The sequence below is a fragment of the Argiope bruennichi genome, chromosome 1 (genome assembly GCF_947563725.1).
Source record: "Argiope bruennichi chromosome 1, qqArgBrue1.1, whole genome shotgun sequence".
NCBI lineage: Eukaryota > Metazoa > Arthropoda > Arachnida > Araneae > Araneidae > Argiope > Argiope bruennichi.
Genome location: NC_079151.1, coordinates 94,964,921 through 94,981,253, shown reverse-complemented (window position 1 = coordinate 94,981,253; position 16,333 = coordinate 94,964,921). Strand labels below are relative to the sequence as shown.

The 16,333-nt window shown below is 29.7% G+C and overlaps 1 protein-coding gene across 1 annotated transcript in view; it reads right to left on the bottom strand.

Annotated features, from left to right (window-relative positions):
• Positions 1-1,604: 1,604 nt before the first annotated feature.
• Positions 1,605-16,333, bottom strand: part of LOC129973668 (uncharacterized) — a 107,486-nt gene continuing 92,757 nt past the window's right edge. Inside the window, exons 12-16 of the mRNA XM_056087511.1 lie at positions 10,805-11,125; positions 8,194-8,297; positions 6,123-6,394; positions 2,897-3,060; positions 1,605-1,901 (exon numbers count right to left, since the gene is read on the bottom strand). Of these exons, the coding sequence (XP_055943486.1) occupies positions 1,743-1,901; positions 2,897-3,060; positions 6,123-6,394; positions 8,194-8,297; positions 10,805-11,125 (1,020 nt within the window). The 3' untranslated portion in view covers positions 1,605-1,742. The remainder of the gene's footprint in view (positions 1,902-2,896; positions 3,061-6,122; positions 6,395-8,193; positions 8,298-10,804; positions 11,126-16,333) is intronic.

Here is a 16,333-nt window from a genome sequence, read left to right as displayed (position 1 = left end):
ATCCACGCAATTTATCTCCTTATTACATGTTTTCTTTTTGCGCTTATGTAATTTTACTTTCTAATTCCTCAATTTTATCACTTTGTAAGAATCAGTTTTGTGCAATAAATCTCACTTGAATTTTAATTAATTACAATTTTTAAAAACTTCTCAAAGGTTCCTATTCTACTCTCCAAAGTATATCTGTATCAAATTTGGTGGCTCTAAGCCAAATACAATATACTGTGAGGAGTCATTACACTGACGCGCATACACTCCCACCTTTATTATTAATAGAGTTATTGCCTTCTTGTTTCTTAATGTAATTGAATAAACATTAATAAATATTAAAATTGATTGTTAGCCTGAATTCAATTGTAGAAAGATAAGTAATGGCAAGTTTCGACACGTTTCATTCTTGTAAGTTTTCATAACTTGGATAAGTGCTGGATATTCTAAAGAGATCAAATCGATATCAATATAAAACGGAATGAGCTTCAGAAAACAATTAAAAAATGAGCACACTTTCTAAATTGAAACCAAGAAGAAATCAAGTTTATATTTTTTATCAGAAGTTCGCTGAAAGATTGAAACATGACATCTGTACGTGAAGCAGATATTTGGAGAGTTTAAATCTTTGGAGGATCGGCTTCCTTCGTTACTTTTCTTTCATCTATAAATATTGAACTGGTATATAATCATTCATTGATATCTATACTGATCATTGATTGACGTATCATCTTTGAATGTGATTGTTCAATCTATGATTCCAAAGATTCGAAAACCAATATTCCGTGAAGTTAGAATGCTTTTATTTTGCAAATGTTTACTTGTCACGTTTGAGGAATTCGAAAGTTCATATATGAAATTATTTCTATTTTGGAATTACTTATCAAATCAATATGATTTTCAATTATGAGATGAAATATAGAAGCGTTATGAAAATAACTTGTCCTCGAGGTATGATAATTATATTATTTTTCCCTTTTGCCTTCTGGCTATTAGAATTGTTTAATGCACACAATATTGTTTTCTTCGTAACGACTTTTATATTTGTATGTAGATATCTTTATCCCCTTACCCACCCCCGTTTTCCTGACTGAAAAAATAATAGCCCTGGATAATCACTTCGAATTAATTGTGGAATTAATAATTGCTAATAAGGTTATGCGAAGATAGAAAAATTGGTAGCACAGTAAAAATACCAAATGAAGAAAAGCATTGTCGATCTATTGCAAATACCATTCTTATGCTCATTGTGTGCATTTTATTTGGAAATAAATCTGTATTTCTATAAGGGTTTCTTTTTCTAGTTCACATAAGTTTAAATTTTGCTTTTGGTCTTTGGTTGCCTTTGAATTTTGCATGCTTGCTGTATATGATGGAAAATTAATTTAATTTCTTTAAAATTATTATTAAAATTCTTTTTTATTTGAATCAAAAATGTGGAGAATTAATGAAAATATTCTGACAAAATCTGAAATTTAAGAATTAATGAAAATATGCATGATCATGGTTGCTATATAGTTTTTAGTCTTTACTGCACTATGTTGGCAATTTCACATTCCAGCTTTAATTCTGATTATACCTTTTTTTACTTTCAAAATTTATTTAACTTTTTAAAATAAAATATTTTATTACAAATGCAAGAGCAGGATGAGTAAAATACAAACAGTAGCAAAGGAAGCTTTTCAATAGAGATGATGATGTTATGTTGTGATGAGAAATGTGAATGATGAGTGATGATTCACTTTCTATAGTCTCTAGCGTCTCGTAATGTTATTTATCCAATCAGCATAATATAGAACGTTGACATAAACTCCCGGAATTCCTGGCTGACCGCAACCGATGCCCCAGGAGACGAGTCCAACCACGTACCAAAGACCATTGCTCGTGCACACCAGAGGACTTCCACCATCGCCCTGAAAAATATTCCAATATGTTTGCAATGATATTTTGTGCTTATCAAATTATTAAACGATTATTATTGAAAATTCATTAAAACAAGATTATTCGTAAATAAGCAGATTTAATTTCTAATGAACAATAATAGATGTGATATATATTGTTACGAATCTGTGATGCGGCTTCCCAGCATAGTTGGTTCCATAGGAGGTCCCAGAGCTTGGCGACAAACTTGGCGGCTTTGGCACCAAAATAGATTATACCCGATCCGTCCATTAGGAACCGAGATACGCCTCGAACGTTCCTGATTGGTTAAGAGGTTTCTAGCCCCGCCTCCTGAGTCCTATAAAATGAAGCAGCCGCAGCTGCCGGGCGGTCGTGAACCAGTGGTAGTGCGAGAATAGTCGGAAGCGACAGAGAAGAGTCGTCGGGATCGACGGGGAAGAACGAGTCTTCCAGAGAGAGAAGTCGTGGACCAGGGGAGTCGAAGAGTTGTCGGAAGTGACGATTAAGAACAGGCCTTCCTGAGATAAGTGGAGCAGCGACGGAGTGAAGCTAGTGCTGAACTAAGCTGTGCGCTACTGTCTGCAGTAGTCTTGTTATATGCTGCTGTGTATGCTGTTGTTGCTACACGTCTCGGCTGAAGATAATTGTCCTTTGTGTTGTCCTGTGTGTCTTCGTGTAAATAAACGTCGTTGTTTTATTTTCTACTGCCGCCTGGTGATTGAGCGTTCTCCCACTATCCAAACGAACCCCGGGAAATTTCGTAACAATATGATACATAAATAGAATATAGTAAAGTTCAAAGTTTTATTCTGAGTATTCAACATGAATTCCATTTGCTAAGCGATAAACATAGAATCAGAAATCCATTTCTTGCCACACATAAAAGAATTCCATATTAATCCAAAATGCTGAACAACATTGTTACGATATCTTCCCGATATTGGCCAGCATTCAAAACATCAGAATAATATTGCCTTATAAAATATTGTTAATTTCATTAACTTACCGTGCATGCATCCTTTCCTGCTTCGCCACCAGCACAAAGAAACCCTGGATGTAGTTGGAAATCGGGGCCTAAGTTTGTGCTTCTCAATTCAGTGCTGCATAAGGCTCTACTCACAACTGGAACATCCACTTCCTTCAATACATTCTGATACGCTCCTTTTGGACCTGAAAGAGAAGCAATAAAGTGAAATTTTTGTTTTCTTTCTCCAACTTTGGATCACCATCAATAGTAACTGAGTGCCATTTCAGTTAAATTTCTTACACATAATTTGATATTCATGGTTTCCTTCAAAAAGTGTTTTTTTAAACCTTAAATTGAGAAGGATATTTAAGATTTGTTATTATACAAATCTTGCCTTTGTCTAATTCGATGTGTGCATGATTGTCCCTGATGGTGCTGCTGAAGCCTAGAATAAAATTATAATTATTTTTTAAATGAGTGTATTATTTCAATCATTTAGGTGCCTGTTCTTCTCTGTGTTCGTCTGTTGGTTACAAAAATTCGTTGTAAATAAATGTTCGTTAGAAGATTCGTTGTTAGGATGTCAGAAATGAAATCATAGTCTTTGAAATGAAGTCTTTGTCAGAAATGAAATCATAGTCTTTGACTAGAATGAAATCATAGTCAAATTTCAATCAAGCATCAAAGCAATAAGCTTTATTGCCAAAAGAATACCAGCTTATTTATTTTGAAAATTGAAATATTTCAACTTAAAATGCAGTCAGCTAATACAAATTGCAGTTAGAAAATAAATTGAAAACTGCGTGTGATATACTGACAAATATAGAAGCTTTGAAAATGAAACATTATAATGCGCTTGATAAAGATCCAACAGGAATCAAAACACATAACATAACTATATGTGTCATCTAATATCTAACTGCACATTGTTAGCGCCATCATCACATTCCTCAAGCAAAATACGCACTTCGAATCTAGTGCATATTTTGATTCGAAGATTCCAACTCTAAAATGTGGCATAGTTACATCTGGCTGGAAGATTCAAATATGCACTCGATTCAAAGTGCTTTACTTCTAGATCTAAAAAAAACAATAAAATAATGAGGAAAGTAAAAGTCATTATCATAATTCTATGTAATACGGAAAAAGCAAGCAAAATCTTCATTTTTTCATTGTCATTGAAGATATAATTTTTACATTTTAAGGTGGAGTAAAAAAGACTTTTGTGAAATAATAGCGTCATAAGTTATCGCCCAAAACATCAAAATTTTGCTTGATTTTTAATTCAATTATTTATTAATTTTGAAAAAAAATCCCTTCATTGACAATATTGCCATCCCCAAAAATATTTATGCCAAATTTGATAAGGCTCGGACAAACGGTCTTCTCTCTACAGCGCTAGAAGACAAGCAAATACATATTCACTTCCATAATTAGCGGAAATTTTTGGTTCATACTTAAAATTTCCTTTATCTTTTGAAAATCCTATAAATCATATTCCAAATCTTCCTTTATCTTTTATTTTATCTTTGAAATGTCACTATGCATTAAAAACTTTTTAATACCCTTTTAATTTTATATTTGACCTTATTGTGTTAATTTTATATTCTTTCTTATGCTTGTTTAACTAATGGTAGACGTGGAAATGTTAGTGAGCCTGTCTATTGGCACTCAACACAACAGACTGTTGGACTGAAGTTATTAATTATACACAAGCATACTCAGAATGTTGGAACTGCGCGTGGCAAAGCAATTTATTCTAGATTTTAATTAAGGTTTTACATTAATCTATACTTATATAAAGCTCAATGTGTGTGTATGTGTGTGTGTATGTTGGCGTTCTACAGGCAAGATCGTTCGACCTACAGCTAACAAATTTGGCACATGCATACCTTGGAGGTCGGAAATGTTGGGGTCACTTTTTTTTGAATTTTTAATTGGAATTTTAATTATTAATTAAAAACTAACTTTCCCGCCGAAAAATCTTTTCATTTCCCCACCGCCAAATGAGTAAGGCTTCAGTTTTTTTCCCCACGCTAATGAGGATAGGCTTAACATATTTTTGGTCGATTATTTCAAACGATTCTGTTTATTTTCATAATGTTTTATGCATTTAAAATTAAAAATTGTTAATTAATCGATCTTTCAGATTCATTCTGAAGTACTTTTGAAGTAAAATAAAACAGAATAAAGGAAATTAAAAATTTCTAATCTGCGTAGCGTTACCCCAACTGGCGTAGAAAATTCACGCATTTGCGTTACCATAACTTGCGTTGAAAATTCACGCATGCGCATTGTGTTCTGATTGTTGACAACTATTTTCAACAGATGTGGACTTGATTTAAATTATTTTTAGGTTAGTTTTATGCTTTTGTAATTAAATTCTATTTATGTTACTCATATATTTTTTGTATATGCCTATAGTTTCAAGTACATGGTTCTTTAAGTAGTTTTTTTAGCTTGTTTTCGATCGATTATTTTAAACGATTCTGTTTATTTTCTTAGTATTTGATGCGTTTAAAACTAAACATTGTTCATTAATCGATCTGCTCATGATGAATCTGAGAAAAATTTGTTGACAAATTCTTGAGATATTACATAAATTAAGAAAGATATTCTTTAGTGCTCATAAGGTTTAAACGCTCAGTGACTCTGTTTTCAGTAATCATATTAGTAAAAAAATGCTTTTTTCAGTAAAAAATATTATTATATTAATTGAAGATTAATCCTTTCCACTTTAATTTAAAGCATAAATTCTACGGGAGCTAACAGAAAGTTAGAGAAATACAGATTATGTTATGACTGAAGGACTTTATAATATTATGAATGAATTATATGATTATCAAAATTTGAGGTTTTGAAAATGAAGTAGCTATTAAAGTAGGAATTACATAAAATATTTAATTATTAAAATTTTAACGAGCATTAAGATTGGCGAACCGGCTGGTCGCCAAAGGCGGCTAGTTAAAAATAAAGTAAAGTCGGTGGATTTTTTTTTTGGTAATTTCTAAGAATATTATCATATAAAAATTTATTTTTACCCATATTTCCTTCAATGACAATCTTACTTCTTTGTTTCTCTAGAATTGTTTCATTATATACTGAATATTCTTTATTTTTAGATTGATGTCTTTTATAATATCACGTAATCTAATTGCTATACCTAAGAATCTTATCCATGATGCTATGATGTATCAGAAACCTATCATTTCAAGATATAAATAACAATTTCTGAACACACGTTACAGAAATTAACCTTACTTACCAAAAAAGTCTTTTCCCCATCCACTCACCCAGCACTTCTGGTTATCGAAAACTTGTCCAGGGAATGGTAAGCATGCCGGAGTGATGTGAGGGATTCGCGGATCAACTGGAGCGATTATCCGGAGTAGTGCCAAATCATTCACCAAAGATTCAGGATCAAATTCTGGATGAATGGCTATGGTGGTGACATCCTTTTCAATGTATGGATAAACTTCGTCTTTCCTGTTGACATCCCATTCTCCTAATCGGACCAATAGGGGAGATGATTTGTCCCTTTAAAAAAAAAAGGTACAATTAGCTATAAACTTATCTCTGACTTAAATATGTTAAATCCTTTTATTTGATTTTTTTTCGCTTTTTTGTTTTTTAATAGAACATTCTTTTCCTATAAATGGATCAACTGAATAGATGTTCAGTCTTTCTAAATATGCAGTATTGAGATTAGTTGTTAATTTATCTGTCTTAAATTGTTAAATTTTCTAGTTAGTTTTGTTATTTTTCATCTTTCCTTTTGACATTGCTTTCTTCTAAAGGAATCAAAAGGAAAGATATCTTGACTTTTAAAAATGAATACTATAATTAACTCATTTGTTAATTAAATTGTTATATTTATCGATTAGAGTGTCAGTCATTGTTTTTTATCGATTTAAGTGACAGGGTACATGCAAGCTTAGATTAATCCTGGTTTCTTAAAATAGAATAAAAACTAACTGGATTCTGTTAATCTTCAGCAGAGTAGGGATTTAGATTTAATGTACAAAAATTGTGGAGAAAATACAGATTAATTTGACAACATTTGAAAATTAACTATGAAATCTTATCACTAATCATTAATCCAAAATTATGATCATTAAAATTTATAAATCAGCATTATACGCTTATTTCCATACTTATGGGACAAACCGTCTTTTACTGCTCAAACTGTATGTGCGTATGCTGCTAATCACAGTTTAATAAATCTTATTGAACAAAAGTCTGAATAAATAATAAATATAATTATTAATCAATATTTTTTCTCTGTCCTCTTCACATCAAAGTGTTATCACTCTAATTTTTACTTTCTCGTATGCATAAAACAGAGAAAGTATAGCAATCGTCAAAAAATTCGAACTCGAGATTTTGACAAAATCCTCATGTTTTAGACCTCCTAGAGTTCTAAAAACACATTTTTGGAAAATGCCCGTCTATCTGTCTGTCTGTGACAAAGATCACTCAAACGGACGGTTGAAATTCGGTATAAGATTTTGTGCCAAATTTGCAGATGTCTATCAAATTTTGTGTAAAATCTATTAAGAGGAAGTTCGTCTGTCCTTCTGTTCCAATATAAGTTAACACGATAATTACAAAACGAAAAGAGCTAAATAGATAAAATTCGGTACCCAAATTTGACATCTTTAGTGAAGACATCTGTCAAATTTTAAGTCAAATCTAACACTGGGTTGATTCTCTGCCGGTCTGTACCCTCAGAAACATATAAATGTGATAACTAAAAAAACGCAATGATTTAAATATATCAAATTTGGTATGGGATTTTGTGACTACAACTGTAGATTTGGGTCAAATTCTTCTTTCAATCTGTTAGGAAAACGCGTTTAAAAGATAAATTCAATCTTCGGTTACTATTAACGCATGTCAGAGATTAATCGCCAAATGACTCGCCAAAGACGATACGATATATTCAGTAAAATTGCAAAATTTCCTAAAAAAAATATTTCCTAAAAAAATATTCGTTGTACACCAATGCCATATAAGGCGCTCTCTGGTTTGGCGTGTTTATTTGAGATTATGCAAGAAGGTTTTGGTTGAGACCACTGCCGTTTGTTTTATTTTTATCAATGATTTGTATAGTAGAACGCAGTGTTTATGAAAATTAGCAAGTACTTGAATTTGAAATAAGTGGAAATTTATAAAGTATATAATAGGGCTTTGGGGCATTTAGTTTGATTAACGCGGAATTAAAAAGTCGCTTAAGCTTTCAATATACACGTCCTAGGAATATCGTATTTAAAACAAAAATATCTTCAAATTTTTTTGTAACTATATATTTTACTGCATTTTAGCCAAACACTCACTTTTTGATGCAATGTGCCACTGTAGCGATCCACTGAGGAGAGATTAGTACTCCACCACAAAGATAAAGATTCTTGTCTCCGACAACTTTTTTTAAAATGGCTACCTGGAAAGTAATTTTCATTTAACAAATTCAAACAATCCTAAATTATGTAAATTCAAATCAAATCAAATACTAAAATAAACTAAATGGATTTATTGTGAGTTCATTTTTTAGTTGAAATCATTTTCGATTAAATAGAATGAAATTTTTAAAATTTATTGTAAGAAAAAATATAAATTAGAGTAAAATCATTTGATATAAATCTTTATTATAAAGTCAATAATATTAGTTTATTACTAATGGTTGCTTAAAAACAAAACATATAAATTACGCATCATTTTATTGAAAAGGATAAATGAGGCTGACATATCCATTATCTTTTATTTAGTAACATCATCAGATGATTGAAACAATTAAAGAGTTTTTTAGATCTTTCCAAACATAAAAAAAGAAAGTCCCCCCCCGTTTTTTGTTTTTATTTATTTATGTTTCATGTACGAAAAGTTCGGAAGCTAATCTTAAAAACTACTGAAAAACGGATATTCCAGGAACGACACGTGATAAACAAAGAGAAAATTCTGGTAGAACTGAAGCTTTTGAAGATATTATAGTCCTTTGATTCCCCTATTCATCTGATAATAATGACAATAATGACTTTTCAACAAAGCAACATAAAGCTGATATCACAAACATATAATACATTTCTTTCTCTTTTAATCTTAAATTTCGCAGTGATGTAAGAGAGAGAAAAGAGGGTGCAATGTGTTTAGAACGAGATATAGATTCACTTGGCGTAAGTAAGGCATTAACAAAACGTGTGTGTGAGTGCATGTGCGTGATTTTATTAAAAAATGAATTGAAAATTTATAGTTTTATAAAAAGAATTAATTTAAAAATTTCTTACGAAATATTTAATATGTCCTCCCATACATTACAGTATTCCATTTCCCCCTTATTTTATTATATAGACAATTGTATGATTTCTTGATGACTTTGTATGAATATATAAAGTATAAACAATTAAATTTTCTTGAAATTGTGGTAAAATATTTTATTTATTAAATGGTATACCAATTATTTCTCTAAAATCAAATGACAATTCATAACCACCTGTTTTCGTCTAAAGAATACATTTTCCTGCAATAAAACTTCCAGACAACAAAAGTTCTTAAATACTCAAAAATGTGATTTTTTTAAACTGATCATTAGAAGAAGTGAATCAGGTAATAAAATTATTTTTAAAAAATCGCTAAATCAAGTTATTTGTCGAAGGAAGGAACATACAATAAATATCATGACAAGAATAACAATTTCTTATTTTTTTAAGAATATACAAGAAATTTTATAGGAATAATTCTATCAAAAACATACCCCAAATAAACTGACGAGGATAATATATATTTAAGTGTACAAATATAGTGACATCCCAATTATGATTTATTTTGCTTGATTTTATTTAAGAACATAAAGCAAACTGAAATTTTCATATAATAGTCCTGGTTAGTCAAGTATTAAACCTTGTTAAATGTCTTTGGGCTCTTATATATTTATAAACAAGGTTATCTTTTCACACTGAAGCGCATTTTTGAAGGCATTCAATATTCTTTCAAAAACTTCATGTCAGATACTTCAGTTGCAAACAAAATAAGAATCTAAATGATTATCAGTTAATTTTTAAATTAAATTTTGAAGAGTGATAATCTTTGAAATTACAAACCAAAACTCATGTTTTATAAAGAAGAGCTTCTAAGTTTCAAAATACTTTTGATACTTATTAGTAGCTACAAAAATAAAAGCATCAAATTTGTATTTTAAAAGCGTCATCAAACCATAAAATAGCAGAAAAATGCGTTCTATTCTTTAATTTTTCATGATCCGATTATCATTATCTTCTTCATATAGGTCATTTGAAATTTGGAAATTTTCTTGGTTAGGCATTAAATAAAAAAATGCTTACTTCACTTAAAGATCATCTATTAATACAATTCATTTTTATTAATACTGATTTTTTAAGACAATTAGGAAGCAATCAGGAAGCTAATATGATTTGATCAAATTTACAGCTAATAGAATTAAATGATTTCGAAAATTTAAGAAAATAATTTTGCCACCTTAACAGACAATCAAATTAATTTTTAAGATTATTAAGAAGGAAATTTAAATATCCCTGCTACGATTCATAGCACATAAATTATATTGTTAATAATATTTGATCAAATTTATAGCTAATGGATTGAATTGGATTTAAAGTTTAAGGAAAATAATTTTTCAATAAATGACAATCGTTTGAATATTTAAGATAATTAAGAAGACAATTTAAATATCGCTGCTACGATTCATAACAAATAAATTGCAATGCCAATCAAAACTTATATAAAAGAACGATGGAAAATTTCAAAATTAGATTATGATTTAAAGCAAAACTAGCGAGAAAAAGAAAGTTCGAAAATTGCCATTAAACATTCCAACATAAGTTTCCCACTAACAATCTTCACAAAAAATTATAAGGTAATTTATTTACATCTCTATAAACATTACTTACACACATAAAAAATAAGCAACCACCGTACCTGCCATGGATATTCTCCGAATTCGGCAACATCTCCTGAGTATTGAAGTTGCTTCAGCCTTCTTTGGACGCCATACACTTTACGAACTCCGCAGACATTATACTGCTTGCGTTTATCAGGATAACGAGGGGGTGAAGGATAAGATGGCTCAGGGGGAGGTGTGGCAACCGGATAATAGTTGCCATCATCCCCATCATCGGTATTATCGGAGAAATATATCTGGCAACAGACTTCGTTTGGTTGGCACGTATTTGGTTCTGCAGACTGTGTGTTTGTGTAAGTACCGGAAGTTTTAGGCTGAATTGAAATCGCTGGTAAAGTCTACAGAAATGATGGAAAAACAAGATTATAAATTTTATAGAAAATGTGATTAAAATATTCAATAAAAATTAATGTATGAGTAATGCATTTTAGTTTACTGAAATTTGTCTATGTTACAGTGAAAACCCAAAATTAGTCAAAACGCGAATTAAATAAGAAAAACGCGTTTTTACTAAGAGCGCTAGGGAGAATCAGAATTAAAAAGAGAAAGCATGTTCTAACTATGGTTATTATTTAAATTAACTTTAAATTCTACAAGTATTTATAAAATAGGATGCAGCTAATCAGGATACAAGTTTGATACAAAACTTTATCATATTCACTAATTTTCAGATCTGAATTCGATGGATCGCCAGAAATTTTCTTGATTCAAGAACAAGTATATCTTTATATTTCGAGTATGTAGAAATAATTAGAGTTAGTGAATTTTTAATGAATTAGTGAATTTTCACTAAATCTGTTTTCAAAAATGTCACCAAGTAATATTCTGTATAAATAGTCTTTAATTGAATAAACGTTGGATTTCTTTTTAAAATATCCAGGCCTTTAATTTATTTTTTTATTTCATTTAAAAATTATGATTATTTTTAAATTATGATTTTTATTTCATTATGAAAAAATATTTGGACATGAAATTTTTTATGCATTTTCAAATATTGGAATAAACTTAGAAATCAAATAAAACTTATTCACAAATTTTTGTAACATTTGAAATTCTTTATTTATATGACTATAACTGCTAAAGAAATTTTTATTCATCGAAAAAAAAATAGTTTAAGTTTGATTTAAGTTGAAGAACTTACCAATATCAATAAATGTAAAAAAAAAGTCATTCTATGGCTGTTTGAAATATTTCCAGAATTCTTTTATTTTATTATTACTTAGTCACTCAATAGAGTTGAGTCTATTTTCATTCACTCAGATTAGTTTCATATATGACTTCCAAATTTTATGGATGCGGTATGTTTCATTGTATACTATTGCTGCGTTGTTTATCATCAACGAAAATTTTGAAATCTTTGTTTTCTGAATAAAAGACAAATATATTTTCTTCCCACTTAAAATTTTGAGGCCATACAAAGTATATTTAAAATGACAATTTATGTTCCATAAATTATCATATAATGTATAAACTCAGTAGAAAAATTTCAGGAATCTGCTTTTTTTATTTGCAGCTCATAATTTTGGAGGTTTCAAAAACATTCTCTTCATAAAATACAAAATAACTATAAATGAGAAAAAAAAAAGAAAAAAAACGATTTCAATACAAAAGACTTTTTGAAGTCGTATTTGGTGATATATTCAAGCAAAAACAATAAGATGAAAGAAGAAAGATAGAAACTATACAAATTCCATGACTTTTAGCCATAAATGTCAACATGAAATGAATACAAAGGATAAAATCTGATAAAGCCGTTCAAAGTTTCTATTTCTTTAGGTCATTTTTTTACTTATTCGTATACAAAGAGAAAGTTCTGCAATCATCAAATAATTCGAATTCTAGATTCGGATGAATCTTTACGTTTCAGATCTCCCTTAATCATGTCTGTCTGTCTATTAGTTCGTCTTTCTATGAACTCAAGAATTCAAAAAAGCTTTGAAATAGAAGTAAGAAATTTAATATATGATCTTTATACCAAATTTGACGATATCTGTCAAATTTTGAACCAAATTCATTCAGAGGATGTCTGTCTCTCCGGCTGTCCAAGTATAAGTTAGCGCGATTATTACAAAACGAAGAAAGTTTGATGAAAAAAAATTTGATACACAAATTTAACATCTAAAATGTGCATATGATCAAATTCGGAACCATATCAGTCAAAGAGCTGACCGTCTGTCAATCTCTATTCTCACAAGCTTGTAAATGTGACAATTCAAAAACGCAATGGCTTAAATGCATAAAATATAGTATTGTGATTTTGTGGCTACATTTCTAATTCTGTGTCAAATTTCGATTTTAATTAGTAAGAAAAATGTCATTCGAAATTCCCATTCGTGTGTCTGGTATTTGGGTATTAACACCCCAGCAGTTAATCGCCAAAAAATCGCACACTAATAGGCTCTTTCGCAGCTATTGTTCGCCAAAGGATGTAGTTAAAAATATGCAAGTACATTTATTAGAGAATATTCAAGACAGTTTCAAGTAGAAGACACTCCACCGATTATACATCAGAAATGATAACATAAATATGGAGAGTATCTGCAGTTTTAGTTTATCCAGTTCATAAAAAACGCGAGTTTCTAAACTTTAGCAATAATGCAAATACTTATGAAATTAATGAATTAATTATTAATCATAAAAATATTTTAATTAGAACAATTGTTATCCATTTCCAATTTTTTTTTTTTTTTTGATAATTGAACATATGTGAAAAATTAATTATTAAAAGGGAAAATAAATTAGACTGAGCTATTACTGTAATATTTTATTTTTTATTATATTAAAATATTTCAATGGAATAAAAAACAAACACGGATAAATGATAGAATTGGACACGGATGAACATATAGAATTACGGATAATTTGGTAGATTACACGGATAATTTGTATAGAATTGTGCTTAATAATGCATAAAGATTATCGATGGATTCTACATTTGAAACATCAAAATTTATGTTTTATTGTTAAATAGAAGTGTGAGAAAATTAATAATTTAAATAAACGAGGAAAAAAATTCCAATAGATGTTTGTGATACCTTTGTAATACAGACGGATAATATCTACTACCAAACTCGTCTCTTTGACATTAAGTCCGAATTCCGTGAGCGCTACAGAAACAACTTACTTACTGCATTATTTCAGATAGGAAGGATATGGAGAAATAATTGTTTTTATTCATAAAAAGTAACAGCACTAAGGAATGATTTTTCCGATTATTCCCTGTAGAAATGTTGTAAAATCGATTTTGATCATAATTTCCATAGTAACTTTTGCATGCTTTCTAGAAAACTACCCGTTTTCTTAACCTTCAAACTATAGCTTGCAGAGCATCTTAAATTCTTAAAACTAAAATAATACTCCAAGCAATTTAACTTGCTTATTCTTTCAGTATAACAGCGTATATTACAAGCATTGCCAGATTCCAGAAGGTTTACAATTCATCATCAGCTATTATGCAAAAAAATAAACGAAATAATATTAACAAAATATGTTTATCAAAGAAAAAATCGTTTGCTTTTACTTTTTAATAATATTTTAACGAAATAAAAATAGTAACAGTTATAAAATGTCTGAAAAGGAATCGTCTGCTAAATGTCTATTAACAGAGTTAGATTATGATATTTACCGAACAATAACAGTGATGGTCCTTGTTTACCAGTTCATGAATCATATATAAAAGAAGACGTTTGTGGTCCATTAAATAAATCTTCATTTTTGTTATTCGTATTTTATTCTTTCATAATCTATTTAAATCTAAAAGATAATTTGATTAAAATTAAATAACTAACTAATTTGATTAAAATTATACAATTAGATAACTAACATTTTTATTTTAAACTTTCAAAAATTAATAAATTTTAATTATAGATATTTTTCGGTATTTTAAGAATTTATTTTCTGTTCAAATCATATTTTATATTGATGCAATTCCTATAAACATGTGTCCCTTTACAAATAATTGATTTTATGATAAATTAATATTTTAGAATTAAAAATAAAAAAGATAGACATAAAATGAGATTTTAAAACATAACAGCCTAGATTTTAAAAAATTAATATCATTGGCTAGATGTTTTATTTTTTTAATGTTATATCAAAACTCATATATTTCTCCTCCATAATATTTCAAATAAGTGAAATCTTTAATTTTATAAACATATAGGTGTACTCTCAAAAAATTGAGAGTACACCTTACGTTTACTTGATAAATGCGACTTTCAATATAAATAACACATTACCGGGAAGTGCAAACTTGTTTTTATTTTTACACATAACAAATGGTTTAATTTAGAGTAAAAATAAAGAAAAATCAACGAAAAATTTATAAATTGAAAATTTTCAGAAGCATTTTAAATATACATACGCAGAATTGTGCCTCAAAAAATTGAGAATACACCAATGAATTTTTTGCAATATCACTCATAGAAACAAAGTGTCACTATTAAATTGCATGTCTTTTGGCTCTTATAATGGTCTCTAAACGTCATGGTACCGATTCGACCCATTTTTGGTGGTATCTGAATATATTTTACACCATTCTTCTTGCACCACTTGTTTTAAATGGGTTTTGTTTCTAATTTTGTATTTTTGAATCACTTTTTCGAGTATGGACCACGAATATTCAAGGGAATTGATGTCAGGGTACTGTGGTGGTGTGTGTAACTGTTGTTTACAATGAAAAAGACATCATATTTTGACGTTACGTGCATTCTGTTTGGGGTCGTTGTCCTGCTGGAAAATGGAATTTCCATCTAAACCCAAATATTTAACATTTTCCTTTAGATTGCTGCTACCATATGGTTCATCCAACTTGTTACAGAATCTTAACAAATCGTAGGCAGAAGTGTAAGTGCTGAAACTGTGAAAAAAGCCATTAAACAAGCTGGATATAAAAGTAGCATTGTTAGAGAGAAACCGTTCATCAGCTTGCAAATTCAGAAAAAACATTTGAAGTTTGTAAAAACTCATCAATTGAAAACCAATAACCTTTGGAAGAAATCTATATTTAGTAATGAAAGAAACCTCAATATTTTTGGCAGTGACAACCATCTTACTGTATGGAGAAAGCCTAATACTGTTGTGGATCCAAAAAATTTACGTCCTACAGTTAAACATGATGGTGACTCCGTGATGATTTGAGGTTACATGGCTTCATCCGGGGTAAGAAATTTCATTTTTATTGGCATTATAAATGATACGGTTTACTTGGATATACTTCGCAGCAATCTAAAGGAAAGTGCTAAAAATTTGGGTTTAGATGGAAATTTCATTTTCAAGTAAGACAACGACCCCAAACAGAATACGCGTAACTACAAAATATGGTGTCTTTTTCATTGTAAATAGCAGTTACACACACCACCACAGTACCCAGACATCAATGCCATTGAATATCTGTGGGCCATACCCGAAAAAGTGGTTCAAAAACACAAAATTAGAAACAAAACCCATTTAAAACAAGTGGTGCAAGAAGAACGGGTTAAAATATCTTCAAATACCACCAAAAATGGGTCGAATCGGTACCATGACGTTTAGAGACCATTATAAGA